This window comes from Stegastes partitus, unplaced genomic scaffold, assembly GCF_000690725.1.
Source record: "Stegastes partitus isolate 25-593 unplaced genomic scaffold, Stegastes_partitus-1.0.2 Scaffold3656, whole genome shotgun sequence".
Classification (NCBI taxonomy): Eukaryota; Metazoa; Chordata; class Actinopteri; family Pomacentridae; genus Stegastes; species Stegastes partitus.
In genome coordinates this window covers 15,074-35,529 of record NW_007581387.1, presented here as the reverse complement: position 1 = coordinate 35,529, position 20,456 = coordinate 15,074, and the positions used below count along the sequence as shown (strand labels likewise).

Sequence of the window (20,456 nt, the reverse complement as noted above, 5' to 3'; positions counted from 1 at the left end):
ACGACAACATGGTGTCAGTGAGGCAGCAACACGAAGGAATTAAACCATAAATACCGTGTACACCTCAATGTAGTCAAATAATCCTACATACAGTGCGTATTTCAGGCTAAAACAGTCATTTAATGCGTAAAATGTGGTCACAGTGGAGTTCAGATGGATTTATTGTGAACTACATTCTGCAAAAAGCCTTTCAAATGTCGAATTAAGACAAGTTTACTGAAAGTTGTCTTGCACACCAGGACAGCAGAAAAGAGGGAGAGGAGTGCAGCATGTTGCGTCTGGTCTATACAGAGGTAATGAAGTGAATTGCGTCAGTAGCGCATGCAGGGCAGGCTTGAAAATGCGCCTGATCTGGCCAAGCGGATGAAAGTAGAGGCGCACTGTGTGGAGAGAGGAAAAAAGTTCTCAACAAGGAGAGGCAGGACTACTCTTTACGGAGCCCCTGCAGTCTCACTTTTTTATGCCTCTAAAAGACTTTCCCTGCCATCTTTTTGCAAATTTTTCGCTCTGCAACGCCGCTTTTACGCTTCCGAGAGAGAGAAAATCCTACTTTTTGACTTAAGCGAAAGCACCAGCACCATGGAGCTGCTCTGCCTCGAAATGGACACCATCATACGAGCTCGTCCCGATCCGAACCTCCTGTGCGATGACAGAGTCCTGCAGAGCTTGTTGACTATAGAGGAGAGGTTTCTACCCCAATATTCCTATTTCAAAGGCGTCCAGAAAGATATCCAGCCGTTTATGAGGAGGATGGTCGCGACTTGGATGTTGGAGGTACACCGAAAACACCGAGTGCTGACAAGTCTTATTATTTCCGTGCTCGACTTTTTTTTTAAACCCTCTTGATTTTGTTTCATTCCTGCTTTTACGCAGCTGTGTTTGCACATTTTTAAACGGCAGATGCGACGCTCGGCTCTTATTTCGTGCTGCTTATTCCTCACATTAAGCAAATGTGTCGTTTTTCTGCGATTTTTCTCGCCGTTTTTTTTTTTTTTTTTTTTTTTAAAGTCCGGGTCGTGAAGACTTTGTGAAACTGCGATACTGTGTGACACCGGAGAATTTCTCTCATACGCCTCACATGGTGTCTCTCCAAGCTGCCTGTTGATTCTTTAATGTTATTAGGGCCTATTTTAGATAGCCTGAATATTTCCATGCACACGTATGCACTCTCCGATGCAATGCTGCCTTGCGCTGCTCGTATCGCCATGTTGGTTTTTTTACAGGAGCGCTTGCGCTTTTAAGAGGATTTACAGTGTCATAAACGCAATAACAGCGGTTAAAAGCCATCGGCAATGACAGAGGAGGGTCTTGGGTGTCCACCGAATATAGAAGTGATCACAAAAAGCGCTGCAAACATTTTTGGTATCTATTTTAAATGTCGGAAGGGGCGAGGGCCTTATCAGTGCTTTCGGGCTTCCCCCCGTCGCTCCGTCTCGCTCTGGAATTATGTTCAATTTCGGACACTCGCTCCGATATTTCTGATCAACATCTGTCTGTAAACAATCCCGAAGCTTTCCCCTTTATTTTCATGTAATTATTGTGAGAATCCGAGCCGCTGGGGATTTTTAATTAATTTTTGAAATAAATATATCGGCTCGGCGGTGACGCACGCCACACCAGCCGCTCGCTACTTGCCTTTAATTTTGACATTTTATTCCTATTTACCCCGCATGGATTTGGATAGGAATTGTCGGGTATGATGTGGAAGACCCTAATGAACATTATGGTGCGAAGAAAATCGCTCTGCATAATTTATTTGTATTTTTAATTATTTTATGAAAATATGACGAATGAAAAAAAGTGTGTTTCCGTGTGCTGCGCTGTCGGGGTGTTTTTTGGCTCGGCTGATTGTGACTTGAATTCATTTCTTAGTGAATGAACTGCAGGAATGCGACTCTATTGACAGTATGTGTCTGAGACGCATTTCATTCTTTTGTTAAAAATAATTTGGAATTAATGTTTGATGTCGCAACCGACTTGGGCAGGGCGCAGATTCTTGGCCGGGCCCCAACTATGAGTGTCATTGAATTTATATGTGCTCTTTATGTGATTAGTCTTTTGTTTCGTTATCTCATAAAAGTTTTATATACATTTCAAGTGCTGGAAAAATAAGTCAGGTGACTGCAGGGGCTGGTTACTGATTCCAAATGCTCAACATTGCTGCTTTGTCTGCTCTCTCTCTTTATTCAGGTTTGTGAGGAGCAGAAGTGCGAGGAAGAAGTTTTTCCTTTGGCCATGAACTACTTAGACAGATTTTTAGCAGTGGTACCCACCAAAAAGTGTAACCTGCAGCTGCTGGGAGCAGTGTGCATGTTTCTTGCATCCAAATTGAAAGAGACTCGTCCATTAACCGCAGAGAAGCTTTGCATCTACACAGATAACTCCATCAGACCACAAGAGCTGCTGGTAAGCAACAGTTGGTTCCACGCATTTCACATAATTCACAACTGTGAGAATTCATGCTGTCATCATCACCATCACCATCACCAGCTGCTTAGACGTATCGTTATTTGTATTCTGCATCATATGTGCTTTGGAGCATGTTTGGAAACCAAAGAGGTTTATTTCAGTTCCTCTGAGGTGTTGATTCACCTAAAATATGCTCATCTCAGCCACTCAGCTCAAAATATCAACACCTTGGCTGATCTCATGGTGTCCAGTCTCCGATTTGCGCTGCGCCGTCATCAAAGGTGCATGAAAAGTGAAAGCCCCACAGTGGATTGTTCCACAAGGGCTCTCTTTACTGTACAAGACCCCTCAAGGCTGTACAGTATCCCTGTGAGCCTGTGCAGTGGTCTCCATCGCCATCTAGTGGCAGATATTCTCGCACAGAGCAACGAGGTCAGCTTGAACCCCAGCCAAAGTTCTGACTCTGTTCCTGTCAGCTAGAGAGAGGGGAGAGACGCAGAGAAATTCAAGTTTGCCTTTTACAGTTCAGCGTTCGTCCAAAAATAACCGTGGATGCACACATTTCTGATATTATGTCATGCTTCGCTGTTCCTGGTTTTCTTGCACACTTTGGCCGGAGCATGCGTGCACTTTGAATTATACATATAAGAGATGATGCTCCAAAAAAAAAAAAAACAAAGTGTCCTATTTTATTTGATAAGACTTCTTTGGCCTCGTAATACCAGCTGCCTTCACCAAGGCAAACCAATTAATTAACTGAGCTTCACATCAGATAAGTATTTCCCCACTGCGCTGTGGTAACATAAACATTCCTCAGTAAACAACAGCCAATCCCACCCATGTTGTGAAAGAGGCCACATATTATGATTCCGACGTGGCTGATGGTTACAGGCCTGCCTCGCTGCCTGACTGGCGGCTCTACCCACCGAGCTGATTGCTGCAGCGTATTCCAGTTCCTGATGAGCTGCTGTTGCTCTTATTGGTTCCTGATCATTTTTTCTGGAAGGCATTTGTTGCTTGACAATATTGTGTTTGATTTCTCCACATGCCGGCTCATTTTAAAGAGAGTTTAAAAAGTAAAAAAGTGCTGCAGTGGCTTCAGGCTTCAGCGTGCCGGGCTGCACTTCACAAAAAGTCTGAGTCCATCCTACCTTTATGTTCACACTGAAGCCTTGAACTGTTTTTTTTGCTGAGGCCTCCTCTGTGTTTCTGTATAAGGCAGTATTTTGGCTGACATGCAGATACAGGAAACAGAGATCAGCTGCTCGGGGCATGTGATCGTTTTTTCTTTTTTCTTTTTTTTTTTTTTCTTGTCCTCATCTTTGGTAACAATTTCTTGTAAAGAGAACCGCAATGTTACAATGAAGGTGTGACCAGAGGGGAAGGCAGTAGCAGAAGGAAGTGGGTGCTTGCCTGCTTGCCACTCTGTCAGCACACAGAGCCTGTGTTGCAAGCTTTTGTCACAGTTCTTACTTGACTATCGCCTGCTGGAATTGATGGAGGAGAGAAGCTGGGTGTTGTGATTTGCATATGTTGAACGCTCACCTAGAAGACACCTTTCACCTTCACAAGATCTATTTTTGTGAGTAACTTTTATAAAAACCCCTGTTTTCAAAAAGCATAATCTCCGCTGCTTATTGCGAGGAGATCAGCTGAAAAGGTCACTTTGATTAGACGATTGGCCGGCTGGAAGCAGGGTCAGGGGCGGCCATGTTGAATTGTCTCGTGACCGAGTCCACGTGGTCTGTCTCCCTCTCTCTCCGTCTGTCAGTCTGTCTGTCTCTGAAAGGGAAAATGAAGAGCATCCGTGGTCCCGGTCACAAGGCTCGCAGTGCGGAACCAAACCACGAAATTTTTTCCCAAATTAGTCACCAACTCTTCCGTTAATCACCTCCTCCTCTAGGAAGTGAAAGTAACAATACACTCTCAGAGAAGAGGACGCCACACCTAACACCCCCACCCCACCCCGCAACGCACGCACACTCGTGTGTGTCATCGCATTTCGCGGAGACGTCCACGTGAAATGACTTGTGAAGTCGAGAGCCGACAATCCTGGTGAATCTGATGTTAGAGAGAAAGAAAGGTGCGCTGAGCTGAGTTTGTGCCCAAAACATGTCATAAACTACATCTGACACGTGGTTTTGTTTACATAAAGCTGAATTTTAAATGCTACAGTATGCAAACATCTGATTTCTGCGTAGATTGGGAGGTGAAATGCTGTTTTATTGCTGCTCTGCAGACGCAGGCTTCCTATCCATTTTCACTCCACGCTCACACAGTAGAACCTCTGGTGGGCCTCTTTAGGAAAGTCCCCAGATGCCAGACAGACAGACGGGGAGGGAGACAGTGTTGTGAGGTCACCTGGGTTGGTGGCGCTGCTGCTGGTGTTTCTCTGTCCCAGGCCCGGCCGAGCACAGACTAACGTAATAACAATAATGCATAACCTCCATACGCTCATCGCCGCGTAGGACCAGAGGGCCTCATTCACGCACACAGGCCGAACGACTGCAGTTTAGCCATGTAGCTCTAAAAGTAGATCTAAAAGTGCGGCTGTTCGTTTGTGTCACTGATCATCTTCCTTGCCTTCTACTCTCTTGCTTTCTCGCTCCTTCTCTCCAGGAATGGGAACTGGTGGTGTTGGGGAAGTTGAAGTGGAACTTGGCAGCAGTAACGCCGAACGACTTCATCGAGCACATCGTGAGGAGGCTGCCGCTGCCCGAGGATAAGCTGGCACTTATACGGAAACATGTCCAGACCTTCATCGCCCTCTGTGCCACAGGTAGGACACACTGAGAGCTCCAGCAGATCCACATTACTACCAGATGTTTGTCCCAAAAATAACTGGGATCCTAAACTTGGGAAGAAAAAAAAAAACTGCTCCAAAAGATGACCATGCAGATGTCATCTTGACATCTTTATTTTTTTTATCCTTCTTCTTTTTTATTTTCGGTGTTGCAAGTGACACTGGTTATGGATAAGCTGCCAAGTCAAACCAAGCGATAATGGCTTGCATCAACATGCTTTCTCATGTTGCAAAATATCTTCATCTGCACATTCTTCTTTCAGCGCCTGTATCAAAGCCCTCGTCTCTCAGCAACATGCGGCAACAGCTCTGCTCAGAGGTGTGCTGTGGGCCAGTCATGGCTAGCCGCGACTTTAGCGAGATCCATTACCTCGGATGGGAAAGTATTCCTCCCTGAGAGGAACGCACGTGTCGCGGAAGACATTTCGGCGTTGCACTCTTAAGGTCCGACGTCCATCATCTGTCTTCTCCCTGGGCCGGTATGCGGTCATGTTTTCGAGGCGTATCGGTGGCTTCCAGAGCATCCAGTAACACTTCAAAGCCTCGGTCGAGTTGTTGCACATGGAGCGATGGATGGGGCGGAGGCAGGCCATTGTCTTTCTGCTCTTGAAGTGAATTGTTCCCTTAAGATCAAACGAGCCACGGGAGGAGGAGGGACAGGGAGCCCTTTAACATGATATGAAGCGACGGCGAGGTGGAGAAGATGCAGGAGGGAGTCAGGGAAAGCCAGAGGAGTGTATTGTTTTTGTACTGCCAATTCCAAGGCATGTCATGTTTTCATATCTCTTTCCCCTGCCGCCTTCCTTCCCTCTTTCTCTCACCCCGAACTTCTCACGCCTCCCCCGCCCTACAGCTGGAGGACATGATAGCTTTCTCATGTTGAGATTCTCCATAGGGCAGATTTCTGCTGTTTGCGTCACCTCCAGCTCAGAGGCAGCGAAAAAATGTACACCTGAAGGATTTATCGTAGCTTTTAATGAGGAAAAATACATAAATTTCTTTCTCTCCTTTCTGGGTGACCCCCGCCGCCAGCAGCAACAGCAGCAGCTTCGTTTTCTTCAGGCGGCAAACAGGAATGCTAGCTATGCTAACTGCACCCCCCATGGGAAACGGCTCCTTGTGCTGACATCATTCAGAGGGGTGTGTTTGGTTAGATGAATAGATACGAGGGAAGCGGCAGGTATTTACAACATGAAGCGATCTCCTGCGCTGATTGTGCAATGGATTCGGTTAGAAGTATTTGCAACGAAACTTCACGTCTGCAGAGCTTTGAAGGAGAAGTGCTCCGTTTTATCATGTTATATCTCGCTCTGTTCCTCTCCAAGTCTCAGCCCTCACGTCTCTCGCCCCTTATTTTGTGCCAGCGGATTAATGTGTGGTGGAATGACAGCGTGTCAGTGATCGGACCTATTCCCAAAGCAGCGTTGTGAAAGACTCAGCATGCACTTTGTCCTTAATTGCTTCAATGAGGCGGTGGAAATAAATTTACGAGTCTCCCGGAGTCGTCCTCCTGACATTGTGTTTTAGGAGACGTTCTGGAGATCGCTCTGGATCAGCAACAGGCCATTTATCTGCGTACGCTCTCCGCGGACTTGTATCCAGGCAAACAGAAAGTGAGGGCAAAAAACGGAGAAAGAAGAGAGTGAGTCAACAATTTGGTGCATCTGAAGATCTCTGGGAATTCGAAACCCCACTTGCGGAACGTTCCCAGCCGTAAATCTTTGGGGTTATCTGGTGAGAATCCTCATTGAGACATCCTCCGAGCAGAGTTGAGAAGGTAAAGACGCGGCAGAAGGAGGAGATCTCTCAGGAGGATTTACATTTGCAAGACAGTCGACAACGGGTCACCTGTGGCCTTCCTATTCCGTACAGTCTCATTCAGCCCACCACCCACCACTACTCCCACCACGGCCGTCCCCATATACCGCAAAAGAAAGCACGCATAAAACCGTGGCTCTCTGTTTTCAGGGGAACAAGAGAGAGAAGAGGAGAAGTGGAGAATAAGGCCTCTCATTCCTAATGGCTCCTCTCTTTTGATGAAACAGTTCCGTTCGGGCCACTCGGTGGGATTTTGTCAGGTGGCGCAGGCTGGCTCTGTATTAATTAATAACATTGGCTGGTCCATTCAGGACTATGCAAATGGCTCGGGGGCTCAGCTAGAGGCTGGGAGAAAGGAGACAAAAGGCTTGGCCCTTACATTTCATATGCAGAGCCATGTGAGGGTCAGCGCTGCAGGGCCACTTGATAGGAAACACCAGCGTTTCCCTCAGGCAGGCCGCCGGATAATAGCCCAGAAACAAGCTCATTAAGGGAGATTATGAACCTCCATTCCTACACACAGACACCAAGCACTCCGAGCTTCCTCTTCTATTCTTATTCAATTGAGGTAAAGTGGGAGAATGGACGGGGTGCATGGGGCAGACAGATGCACCCCAACCTGTCTGCTGCGGTTATTGAGCTCCGTCTTCTTGCCATATTGGCAGGGATTATGGTGTATTTTTTTTTTTTTTTTTTTTTTTTTTTTAAATACGGGATCCAATAGCCTCCTCTCTGTAATGGTATGCATGGAATGGTGACAATGGTCATAGAAGTTGATCAAAAGAAAATTCTGGATTGGGGCCAGCAGTGCCGTCCAAGAAGAGAGTCGATTGTCTGTGGGGGGACACAATGAAGACTTCGCTACAAGTTCTGGACCTAAATAAGCAGTGATTTATGTAACTGGCTCCTTTATCTGCGACTCGTATTTGATCACTACTTTCTGGTATGTGGAAGTGTCTTTGAACTGTGTGAGAAGTAACTTGATGATTAACTGGTTAGTTTCTCTGAGACCAACTAATGATTCACCGGCTAACAAACACGACGGAGCCTTTCTCACTTTCTCCCTCGTCTTACAAATTCGCCACGATGTCTTTTATGCGCCATGTTTGCGTAGCTGAGCTTTAGATTTACACAAAGTATTTACAAATGAAGTGTGCGGAGCGTATAAACCCTGCATTTTTATATTTTACACACAGTTGTGGTTGGATTTAGCGTAAATTATAGAGTGTAGTCCACTGTTTAGTTTGTAATACAGCTGCTAACCCAATAGAAGGTTGGATGGGATTCTCACATGCAGTCCATCTGCTGTATTTCATTTTTATTTTGAAATATTTTAAATTCTCACAGAGCTGTCCCACACAGGTCTCCGAGCAGTGTGCCTCAAATTGCGGAGGATCACATGCCCCCCTTTTTTTTTTTTTGCAGCAGTAACCACTCGAAATATCGTAATGTGATTCATAAATCCTCTCTTGTTTTGGCTGTTAAGTCTCTGTGGTCCGGAGGCAGGAATGCTCCTTGTAGCTTCCTCTCCAAGTGGCTGCTGCATCGGAGAATCCCCTCCAGGCTCGGTGCAGCATTCTAGAGATGGGTGATTCATCTCAGATGTGGTCAATAAAAAAAGGTCTTTACTGGTGTTTGTTTACATAAAACCCCCTTCATGTTTGATGAGTCAGAACCCCTGACAAATTAGCCGCCTCCTCCGACAAATTATCATTTCTCCGGCGCGCTCCACTGATGTGAGGAATCGCATCCGGTCCGGCTGCATTGTCAACACATGGAGCAGGAGGAAAAAGCTTCCTGACGGCGGGTGCCCAAATATATGACACAGAGGGGTGAATCATGGAGTGGCATGTCCTGAGCTGCCCCCCCTTCACCTCGCTGGTGTAATCAGCACCACACTATAAATACTGTGGCCAAGCTGAGTCACAGCAGAAATACGAAGAAGGAGCTTTTTTTTTTTTTGCTTTTTTTTTTGCTTTGGATGCTACAATTATCCCACCGAAAGGGTTTAGAAATCCAGATCTTTTTATGCTTACATGTTTACCTTGGAGGTCGTGTCAACCACAAAGACTAATATTTGTGATCCGAAGTAAAGTAAATGTTAGTGTGAGTTACTTTGACCTGGACGTTTTTGTCACGACACCACATTGTCCCGTTCATTCTGGTTTATGGGGTTTAAATTCTCCTGATCTTCATTCATTCAGATGTTAAGATGATAGAGGAAAACACTCGTAATCGGACCGACACACTGGGGTGTTGTAAAAATCATCAAGTAGTACAGTTTCTAAAATTCCAGTTTTAAACTTCTACCAAGACACACCTCAGGGTAGATAGCTGCTGGAGCGTAGTTTGGACCTTAAAAAAAGGAACTCCGATAGAATATCTGTCATCTTTATGGTCTGAACTGGACAGAACGCTGTAACTCTCCCCTCTAGAAGCCTTTCTGTCTGTTTATTCCTCCATATAGACAGACATAGGTTTCTTCAAACAGCTGCTTCCATGAATGCATTCCAGATTCGAATACTTCAACCAGGCCGACGATTTGTGCTCTTCCAGCGTAAAGGCGAGTCACCTCTTGTGCCTCCCCTCTGCCCTTGATCTCATCCGAAAATCTGCTCAACATGCTCCTCGGCGCTGACGTTACCAGCGCCTCGAGGCTGCAGCTGTGACGGCGGAGATGATGGTGAAAGAAGAGCTGTCACAGGATGCTACGATTAAGAAGGAATTCTGTTTTCTGGCAAATGGGTTGAAATCACAGTTTGAGCGCGTGACTCAGACCGAGCTCCTCTCCAGAGTGACGGCGCAGAGCAACGATTAGACGACAGCCGGCGTCATCCAGTTATTGTTTCGGTTATTTCTCCCCCTTGTTGGAGCTTCTCAAAGCCAGTGGGGACGCTGCTGTTGTTGTTGTTGTTGTTGTTGTTGTTGTTGTTGTTGTTGTTGTTTGTGTGAGTTGAGGAGCTTCGCTGAGGTGGACCGTCTGAGTAGTTCCTCACACAACTTGTTTGGACTACCAGTCTGTGTTGCATTAGCGGTGAAACGTTCTGTCAGGCCAATCCCCAAATGATGTTTGTTTTTAACCTTAATCAGTCAACAGGCTCCGGCTCCACGTAACGCGACTCCTTTAATAAACAAGGTCAATAAACGCTACACGTATAGAATACAAGACCCTGATTTGTAGCTCTGGACGAGAGAGCAGGAGAGGGTTTTTTTTTTTTTTCTTTCTTCGTTTGGCTGTTGTTCAACTTTCCAACTTTAATTAATTTACAATTTTAATGTGCATACTGTGCATCGCAGCCACCCAGAAGGAGCTGGGCCATGTAGGGCAGCAGACTGTGTGACCAGAGGCCTGAGGATGAAGTTTCATGGGGTAGGAACATGGAGGAATGGAGACGAGGGGGCACGGGGAGGAGAAAGGGCCATTGAAGGGGGTGAGAGGCGTGCAGGCCAGGCCAGCCAGCCGCTGCTCACAGGGAGCTTTCCATCGCAGGCGTCCCCACTCAGCTACATACACTGTTTATCCTCAACATGAATATCAATGAGGGCCTCCTAAAATACAGCCATTCTTCCCCCCACATGCAGCAGCCACCAGGCCGGAGTGTCAGCCTGCATCGGCTGCACGCGCACGTCCTTGTTCTGCTACAGACCTGTCTTGTCTTGAGTGCGAAAAATCAGATTGCTGCCCACTGCCCGCCACTCAGCTCTCCCACAAACCTACATCTGTGCCGTGTGTGTGCGTGTCGGTGTGTGTCGGTCTTCGTCTGCGTCTTAAGGCTTGCGGGGATCGGGGCATTGTTCCTCGCCTGTGTCTCTGAGGTGTCCGTCGCCTTGCCTGTCAGTATGTGCTCACTGCACACTTACAGTAAATCCGTGTATGCCTTTGTCCTCTTACCCCTCAATAGAAAGTTGTGCTCTTACAGCAGTGATGTAATGCTGAGGGGCTTTGTGCGCTCTTTCCTCTTGGCTCGAGGTATCCTTTAATAAATCGCCCCTTGGCAGAGGCCCAGCAGCTAACACAGGGGTGTATAATAAGTTCATTTGTCAACACTGAGCCCACAAGATGAGAAAGCGCCTGGCTGTGCATGTTAAAAAGGCAGTGAGGGGCTGCCTTTGCAGCTATCAAAGGACCTACCTCTTTGATTCCAGATAAAAAAAAAAAAAGAGAGAGAGAGAGAGAGAGAAGGAAGAAAAATCTCCTTCAGAGCCATCGCACGCAGTTTGCTTTGCAATTGAATATGGCAATATGTTAATGTGCAGGCTGTTTCTATGCCCCCGCTGCCCACTCCTCCAGCCCATAGGTGGCCCAGGAACAGAGGGAAGAGGGGGTGGGTTGGATGGGAGGCAGGAGGTGAGGGTCACTGGAGGGCGACTCTTTTCTTCTTCCAAAACCTCACAAGGGTCTGGACACAGACTTGAGAGTGATGTGCAGCAGAGTTGTCTACCCCCCTCTCCTCTCTCACCACGCCCACCACCTTCCCTTCTTTTCTCGCTGTCGCCTTGTCGCCACACCGTCCATGCCTCCCTCTTCATCTTCCTCCCCCTCCCCGCCGACCCCCTGTCCCCATGTCCAGCCACAGGCTTTGTCCGGCCTGTCTCGCTGAATTGGTATCAGCAGAGAGGGGATGGATGCTGTGTCTCTCAATTGGGTGAAATGAGGTGATGACTCTGGACAATGGAGTCACACTCTTCTGCCTTCCCTCTCGCAGGCCCGCCACTCTATTAATATGCTAAAAGATAGGAGGGCCGCCAATGCAAACCGCTGCCTGTTGTAGCAACAAAGACTGGGGCATGTGTGCCATTCACTGGCCCATCTAAGCAGGCCATGTGTTGTCCAAAAAGAAAGGTAGAAGTTGAGCAAGACATAAAGAGAGAATAGAGAAAAGTGGTGCGTGTGTGTGTGTGTGTGTGTGCGTGTGCGCTTGTGTGTGTGTGCGTGTGTGTTTGTGTGCACGTGCGTGTGCGTGCATGTGTGTGTGTGTCTGTTTGTGAAGAAAAACTCTCTCTCCCTGTCTGTCTGTCTCCCTCCCTCACTGTATGCCAGTTGCCTTGCCTTTTCGGGCTTCTGGCCCGTTCACAAGCTGTCTCATTTGCATTATGAATGACAGTGAGGGGAGCTAACAAGGTTATTGGTCTTTGAGACGCACGTCTGTGACCACACGTGGAAAAAGGACCTACAGCAGTGCGCATTGGCAAAGGCACTGAGCCTCTTTATTCCTCCTTTTCCAAGCGCTATGGGGCTTTTTTCAGCGAGCACACGATTTACTCAGGAGATGGAAGAAAAGGGGCCGGGCTGGGGAAAGGGGGACTGGATTGGGGAGCGGGTGAGGGTGGTTGCTTTTCAGCTCCTTTACAAGCCAAGTGAACCCTCATTATCCAGGCCCCTGGTCATTAGTGAGCACCGCGTTCAGATCCAGTGCAATAGAAGGAGTATTTATTAGCTGACTGCTAGATTACCAAATCATATTGTCTCTGGGAGGGATGTGTCCGTACCCTTTTTGTGGGGCGTATGAATTCAAAAGTGCAATTTACAAACTGTACCAGGTGAATAAAGACTCGGGTGGTAAATCTGTGCAGTGGTTAACCATTTACCCGCTGGACCGAGGAATGTGCCTCCTCACTTAACACAACAATAAATACTTGAATCTGTTTTGTTTTTTTAAAGAAAGCCCAGAAAACACATGTAACTCAACCAGTATTACTTCTTCCTTCAACAGATTTCAGATTCGCCATGTACCCTCCCTCCATGATTGCCACAGGAAGTGTGGGGGCAGCGATCTGTGGCCTACAGCTGGACTCAGCCGACCAGTCGCAGTGGGGTGACAATCTGACAGACCTGCTGGCCAAAATCACAAACACAGAAGTGGTGAGTTTGTTTAACACGCTTTGATCCCATCGAAAACACTTGTTTTAGCTCGTTTGAGGTTTTTTTTTTTTTTTTACCCTGAAGCTATAAGTAATAATATAATTTACAAAATTAAATTCCAGTGTGGTTTTCAGAGTTTAGCTAAGAGTTTGAGAGTTGCGTGTGGAAAGTTTAAGGGGCTGTTTATGAGTAATATTTGAAAAAGTCTGAGTAGACGTCAGTCCCTCTGCAGACATCAGTTAGCTGTTCACTGGTATTTATCTAAGTTACAGTAACTCTGTGATTCAAAGCTGAATCGACGTGTTCTCACGCTGGAACCTTTTCATCTTATCAGGCGGTTCACAATTTCAGTGAAATGCCACAACCAAGTCATCGTGCTACTAATGAAACACACAGTTTTACCATCAGTCACTGTTCATGAGCAGGTTTACTTATTTCAGCCGTACTCGCTGCTTCTGAGAGGAAATATTGCTGCTTTCTGTCAAAGGTTAAGAAACGCCTCGTGTTTGTTGAGTCTGTGTGTTTGCAACAGGCGAAAGTCGACATGTTGAAATGTCACGCTCAGATCTGGCATCGCTTGGATTCAGCTTCCCACAATCTCATTTTTTGGAGAGATGTGCTGCCAATATTTGTCATCATGACAAAAATTTAAAAAATGAGCATCAAGCGAAGACAAAAAAATGTCCTCGTTAACCCTCTGAACCCCGAGCAGTTTTTTTGGCGCCTGTCACATTCTCACTCATGGTGGGCTCATTTTTCACTGCCATATAAAGTTCTGTATGGAAACAGCATGACCATGGCGAGGAGTAGAGAGAACTAGAAATGTAATCTCTGTAGTATAGCAAAGTTATACTGCCATTTAAAAAAAAAAAAAAAAAAGAGAGAGAGAGAAAACCAAAGTTGACTTGTTTGTTCATTTAAAAAAAAAAAAGGAATCAACATGCATTCTTCCATGTGCCCACAGCTCTTACTAATACTGGTTTAAAAAAGAAAAAGGTGACTGTACATACTACACATAGTTTTCTACTTACAGTTTTAGCATGTTTCCGTACTCGTCTCCTGTCTGCTCTGCGTAAACACATCCTGCAGTTCAGTCCAGTTCAGCCGAAAAGTCCCTAAACTTTGTCACGTTGACTGTGCAGCTGAGTCACTGATGGCTTCCTGGTTGGAAAAGAGTGCAGATTTTTTAACTTTTTTTTTTTTTTGCAAAATCTTGTTAGAGCAAATGGCTTTGAAGCTTAGATTTGGGTGAATTTTCCAGTGGAACGGCACATCATGGATGAGTAGCTCAAGGACTGTTGGAAAGTTGAAGACCTGATGATTTTTTGTTTATATATTTTCTGGCTTTTCTTTTCTTTTTTTACGGTTAAATGAAAGAGTCAAAAGGCTACAGCAAGCTGCATTGGTTTTAACGCAGCCTCCACTGGACTTTAAGGTAGCATGTGGCAGTTTTCTTTTCCTCCCCATCAGTCCAGTCCGGCTGTTCGAGGCCCCTTCATATAAAGAATCCTCTAAATCGAGCCAGGTTGAGAGCGTATACTGCATGCTCTGTCGCTGACAGGAAGGCAGGCAGGCTGTTGTGTGGCTGTCTGGGTACAGTGAATGTTGCAGCGGTGGGTGAGTCGAGTCCAAACACAGGCAGGGCCCCTACTGACTCTGAGATGCCTGGCTTTCATCACGCAGATGGGAGAGGGCTCCAGCTCGCTATAAGCTCACTGCTCAGGGTGAGTAGGTGGGCAGAACTGTAGAAGGCAAGGAGACGGAGACTGTGAGATGATCAGTCAGGTTATGAAGTTATTCTTTATGAGTCTCTGCGGGGAAATTAGTCCTCTGAATTTCTACCCATCCAAACTGTTGAGGAGCGGCGGGCGGCCGCAGAGCAGAGCTCAGGGAGCAGCTCCAGGTCTGAAGCCGCGGCCTTGGCAGCAGCGCCCCTAATACCAAACATGATGAAAAAGGCTTTTGGTTAGTAATAGCAGACTTAATATAAACATTTGAGTTAATGTGTGCACAGTGCGCAGGGAGCAAATCAGCGGGCACGACGCTGATCCCGAGCGTCAGTCCTGGTATGTTAAATTCTGTCCCAAAAGGAGGCAAAGTAGGAGGAGGAGGAGGAGGAGGAGGAGGTGGAAGAAAGCTGTTGAAGTGTGAAAAGGACACTGAGGGGGTGTCATGCCTCCCTCGCGACAATCAGCCCTCTCTCGTCTCCTCCTATGGTCCATAATGCATCGCTGCTGGAAAGCATGGCTCCCTCTGGTGCGAGCTGTGTGAAGTCTCGCTCAGCAGCTGAGGAAAAACAAATAGCTGGCCTCAGCAGCACAGGGCCTCAGTGTGTTTAGGCTGCAAGGTCTTAGACGAGAGGGAATTAAGTCGCTCTGTGTCTCTATGATCAACTCCTTACATTCCTGGATTCAGACAAGCCATGGCTCGCTGTAAACACAGGAGGCAAAGCAGAGGGCATCCTTCCTAATTCAACATATATGAAAGGCTTTAGTATAAATTAATGGAGAGCCAACCCAAACTTAATACACGCTATCTGTTGATTTAGAGCGTTTATTAAGAACTTACATCAGACGCGTGCTCCACTTGTGATACGATCTAGAAACCACAGTCTGGTGGCAAATGCCCAATGTGCATAAGAGGCTGCTATGTACACTCTTTGTCACTGGTTGAGTTTTTAGGCTTTCCTGTGCACGAAAAAAAAAAAAAAGAGGAAATGACTGACTGTGTCATTTTAACACTTACTCTACATTCTTCTCCGAAAAGCTCAACCACTTTATATATCAAAGTGACACCCAAAATGCCACCTCATCAGGGTGGTGGTACGAGCCCGAGGCTGAATGTGTACACACAACATACTGTGTTGGAGTCTGGCCGGCAGCGCAGAGGCTCGGCAAGATGGTAGAACAAGCATCTCGTGGCCGGTCAGCCAAAGAGCCAGGCAAAATATGAAGGCAAAGCAAGTTTCGCCAACCTCTGCAGCTGCTGCTGCTGCCAACAGCATCATGGCCAACGCCACCCCCCCACTGGCACCCTGCTGGCATCCGTGGTATCCAGAAGCTGTGGTTTTCCAGTGGAAATGTGATAGGGCCAAGTCACCATCTTGGGCCACTGGAAGAATGTGTGTTGCCTCACATACACCTGGTGTGGCCAAGAGGGGCAGCTATGAGTCAGAGAAACACGAAATATGTGTGAATGTGATGTTGGGTTTAAAGTGGGAGGCAATTGAGTTGTGGTTTGATAAGAAGGATGGAATGTTTGCTGCATGTCGACGAAAGTTTAAAGCTTCTGTTTATTCTTGATTGATTAAAACAGGAAAAGGAGGTCAGAGAAGTGAGAGGGTTTAAGAGCACTGCTTCCTAGATTTAGTTGTGTTGACACGCGTTTTCTCTCAGTATCTCATTCATCTTTTTAAAGGGTCACACACTGAGAGACACCGGAAACACATTTTCCCATTTCTCCCTGGGTTCCTCTTTTTATCGCTTGTATATATCATCAGTAACGCGTTGGAGCGCTGACAACAAAGATGCATTTATTAGGACAGATTCTCACTATTAACGCAGCCTGTGGCGTTACCGCTTGTGGTGTTTTGGCATGCCGGCCAAAGAAAGAGAAAGGTCACATTTTCTATTGTAACTTGTGGAAATTGGAGTCATGTGGTGACTTCTGATTTCCAGTGTCAGCCCCCAGATATTTGGTTTTAAGACGGCCTGAGATCCGTAGTGTGTGTCTGCCTGTGTGTTTGCTTCAGCTGTCTGACCACCGAGTCCTCCCAGAGTAGCTCACACTGTCTTGTGTGGTGCAGTCAGCAGTTAAAACACATTCCACGGCTTCACACATTTCTTCCTTTTGGTTTTGTCTGTCTGCACGACTTCCCCCTGCTTCCAGTGTCACAAAGGCCGCCCATGGATACTGTGCATGCCTTGATTTGTCAGAATGACAGATTGTCGCAGTGTGATGTATGCTTGAGGTGGGGCAGATGGAGGACTATAACTACAAGGGAGGATCTGAGGTGGTCATGTGTTTTCCGGTTTGAGGCTGCAAAATAAGATGCTTCAGTATAGCAGCACCTCCCATGGCCAATTTATTCAGTGCTGTTGGCCCCTCCATTGTCCGAGTACCTCGAGCTTCTCTGAAAACAGCATTGGTGTTTCCAGTAGTCACACATTGAAGTCATTAAAGGTTCTCAAATAAAGCCCATGGGGCTTGGCATGGGATCCGAACTGCCGCTCTAAAGAGCAGCAGAGACGGGGGGAGAATGTCTTTTAAGAAGTGAAGGCGTGCATTCTTGCGGTAAGACACAGGCAGTTCCTTTACATGTTCTGCGCTTTACTTAATTTTCTCACAGGAATTGAGATTTTTATGACCAATGGGGCACATGTTGGTGGGAAGATTCTGTGTGTGCGCGAGTGTGCACGCCCTCACGTTAGTGGCCACCCTCTGGAGAAGATTAAGGGACAGACGCTGGTCGGGTTTCCTCCACATCAGACCCGGGGTTGAGGAAAATGTTCTCCCAAAGGCACGCAGCCCAGATCAGTCCATCCTCCTCAACATCAAATCCGTCTTTATGGATCGTAAGGGAAAGAGCTTACATGAGCTAATTATTGGTAGATTCCATAGAAGTCAAAATAAAAGAGATGTCAGGGGAAGATTTACTTAATATACGTTTGAAAAAAGGCTCGTCTGTGGCCGTGTAATTTCATAGATTTCTTAAGCTGCTTTTTCCACTTAGTAAAGAAATCCCCCATAATGTTGCCCATATGTACAGCGTTCAGACAAATCACCAGTCCTGGGAGTCGGGTTCGAGTCGCGTAGCTTCCTTCTGACAACATGTCTCACCCTGTAATGTGTCATGCTGCTTGACCTTTGACACCGTGACCTTTCGTCAGTCAGCCCCGTGCAGCTCCCTCAGAGCAATGCTGATGTGAGTGAAGGGCTCAGTTCTCGTTTCATCAAGGCCCGGCGGCACCAGAGGCTATAACACAGGCTCAAACTGTGGCCCATCAGGTTTAAATTAGCTGTAAATTTCTGAAGAATGTTTCGCTGCTCCGCGAGCGGTACACTTAGTTTCACCCATCTCCGAGTCGTGATTCTCACAGACGCCTGGTGCTCTGAGGCAGGGGTGGGGTTGGGGGTCATGCATGTGTGTGCATGTGCAGAGCTGAGGGGGAGCAACAAGTCGGCTGCAGCTGCTTTACAGTGTTTCACCACCAGAGGGCAGTGTTCGCTCTCCTTCTGATGCTAGTGTCCACACTGGTATCTTCTTACTTCTGCAGATCTTTAATGACCATCATCGCTGCTCCTCACCTTTAGAACAGTTTGACCTCTCTTTGACGCTCTTGCTAACAGCCCATTCCTCTAACTTACCCCTCTCCCCCCCCCCTCTACAACCCCCTCCTGCCCCAGAGAGTTGTTCTCCCTTCCTGCACTGCGCTGTCCCCTCTCTCAACCCTCCATCAAGGAAGGATATGAGGCCTCAGTGCTGTTGAGGGGCTCTTCTCCCAGGTGGATTCTCGGATTGCCTCGGTGGCCTTTGATGGTGAAAGTCGAGGCGGCCCGGTCTCAGATGGATCCCCTGCAGGCAGGCAGGCACACAGACTGGCTCTCGTTAAAAAAGCACCACCTTTGTGTTCCCACAGGAGGTGGATGTAATTAACATAGCTTTAATACTACCTGTGTTTTCAGCCGCCGTTGTCAAGGCTACTTCTGTTTGGGTTTCTGTGTGTGTGTTTGGGAACGGCGAAAGGTGGTGGGGTAGGTGGGTAGGTGGGCGGAGGCGGCGGCGGCGGCGTGCGCATGTGCGTGACTGTCGGGGTGGTATTCAGCGCACAACCCCGGTGGGCTGATGTAATGCTCGAGTCTGGCCCGTGTCTGTCTTCCTTTTTGGCAGAGCCGCTAGAAAAGTCGACGGCCATTTAAAACCTTTTAGGGCGCCTCTGCTAGCACGCCGAGCGAGCGAGGGCCCCTGTTTCTTAATGCACCCACTACAATTTTCTGTTCCTAGTCGTGATGATAGAAGCCAGTTTCCCCTCTGAGAAACTGACTTTCGAATCAGCGAAAGCGAGCTAGCTAGCCTTGTAGCTTTGCCGAGCAGGTACCTGTGAGAATCCACACGTTGGCCTTTGTGCCAAAAGTTTTGTGTTGCCAATTAACTCATTTGTGGATGCAAAATCTTTAAATTTAAAAGTATTTGCCTACATGTTGCATCGTGAAGTCCTTTGAATGAAAAAGCTGTGCCCACAAAATGAGATAGTTGATGCTCTTAGATGGTTCAAAGTGTCAAACAAGGCAAAAAGATGGGGATCGGGATCTTGATTGGGAACTCCTCGCCACCCTCCCGTTAGCTGATTGAACATAGTGTCCTTCCCTCTTTGCATTGCAGGATGTTCTCAAAGAGTGCCAGGAGCAGATCGAGCGCGTGTTGGTGAGCAGCCTACGCGAAGGCCGGCAGCAGCAGCAGCAGCAGCAGCAGACCCAGAGAGGCACCAGCGGCAAAGGCATGGACGAGCTGGACCAGTCCTCCACCCCGACAGACGTCCGCGATGTCAACTTGTGAACCAGCAGAGGGCGTCATTGCACAGGATTTACGACGACAACAACAACAACAAAAAAACAACAAAAAAAACATCGTGAAAAAAACCTCAATTTTAATTAAAAGCAGAAAAAAAAGAACAAAAGAACAAAAAATGTTTAAAAACACAAGCCCTTTAAAAGAAAAAAGAACAATGCTTGCTAGTTTTTTTGTAGATTTTTCTGTTCTTCGAGTCAAAAAGAAAGAAAGAAAGAAAAAAAAAAAAAACACCTGCACACAAAATAGATTTTCTATGATGTTCTAGTGTAAACGCGACAAATTTGATACGAGATGAAGCTCTGTGGTGCCTTGGATGTACAGAAGGGAAGCCAATCATATTTTGCATTCTGCCTTTGATTGTATAGTATGATCTTTTTAAGTTATATTTCAACCATAGCTTGATGACGAGGCTGTTATGGTAGAAGTTGTGGAAACCATTCAGAAAATTGCATACGTGGGATCACAGCGGGGCTTAAGTTTCTTTCTCTCTGTTTTGTTTTCTATGAGTATTATCACTATTACATTGGTGGCCGGTGTGACAGAGGAACCCGCCGGAGCTCCTCCGCCGCCATCAGAAGGTCCACATGTGTGCCGGGTGCGAGACAGAGGAAGCCGTGAGAGCGTGATGCGAAAAAAAAAAAAGTCGGTGGGGTCCCATTTCCAGGGAAGAGCTGGGATGATAATAATTATTAGTAGTATTAGTAATTATTATTATTATTATTATTATTAATATTATCATTGGACATATTTTGTAACTGAGTAGTAGAGATCAATAAGCTCCTTTTGTCAGGCTGCTTGTGTGTGTCGGTTGCATGTGTGCTGGTTGTGTCTTGGTGTGTAAGAGACACGGATGATGTACAGTCAGTGTGTGTGTGTGTGTGTGTGTTACATGTGATCTATATGAGCAGTGTGCGTTCTACGGCGTGAAGCACTTGAGCAAAGTCGTGGACTTAGGGTTGTATGTTAAAAGACGATGGAGCGAACCGAGGCTA

At 46.8% G+C, this 20,456-nt stretch overlaps 1 protein-coding gene across 1 annotated transcript; it reads left to right on the top strand.

The window, feature by feature from the left end:
- Positions 1-321: 321 nt before the first annotated feature.
- Positions 322-19,556, top strand: LOC103376074 (G1/S-specific cyclin-D2-like). Its single transcript, XM_008306429.1, has 5 exons — positions 322-774; positions 2,191-2,406; positions 5,029-5,188; positions 12,745-12,893; positions 19,276-19,556. Exons 1-5 carry the CDS (start codon positions 322-324, stop codon positions 19,447-19,449), a joined length of 1,152 nt encoding a protein of 383 aa, XP_008304651.1. The 3' UTR covers positions 19,450-19,556.
- The last annotated feature ends 900 nt before the right edge of the window (positions 19,557-20,456 follow it).

Excerpts from the sequence above, each read along its gene's own strand:
- LOC103376074 (XM_008306429.1), top strand. The coding sequence starts at position 322 with ATGCAGGGCAGGCTTGAAAATGCGCCTGATCTGGCCAAGCGGATGAAA. Across the intron at positions 775-2,190 it reads TCGCGACTTGGATGTTGGAG|GTTTGTGAGGAGCAGAAGTG; the intron begins GTACACCGAAAA and ends CTCTTTATTCAG. Across the intron at positions 5,189-12,744 it reads CATCGCCCTCTGTGCCACAG|ATTTCAGATTCGCCATGTAC; the intron begins GTAGGACACACT and ends TTCCTTCAACAG.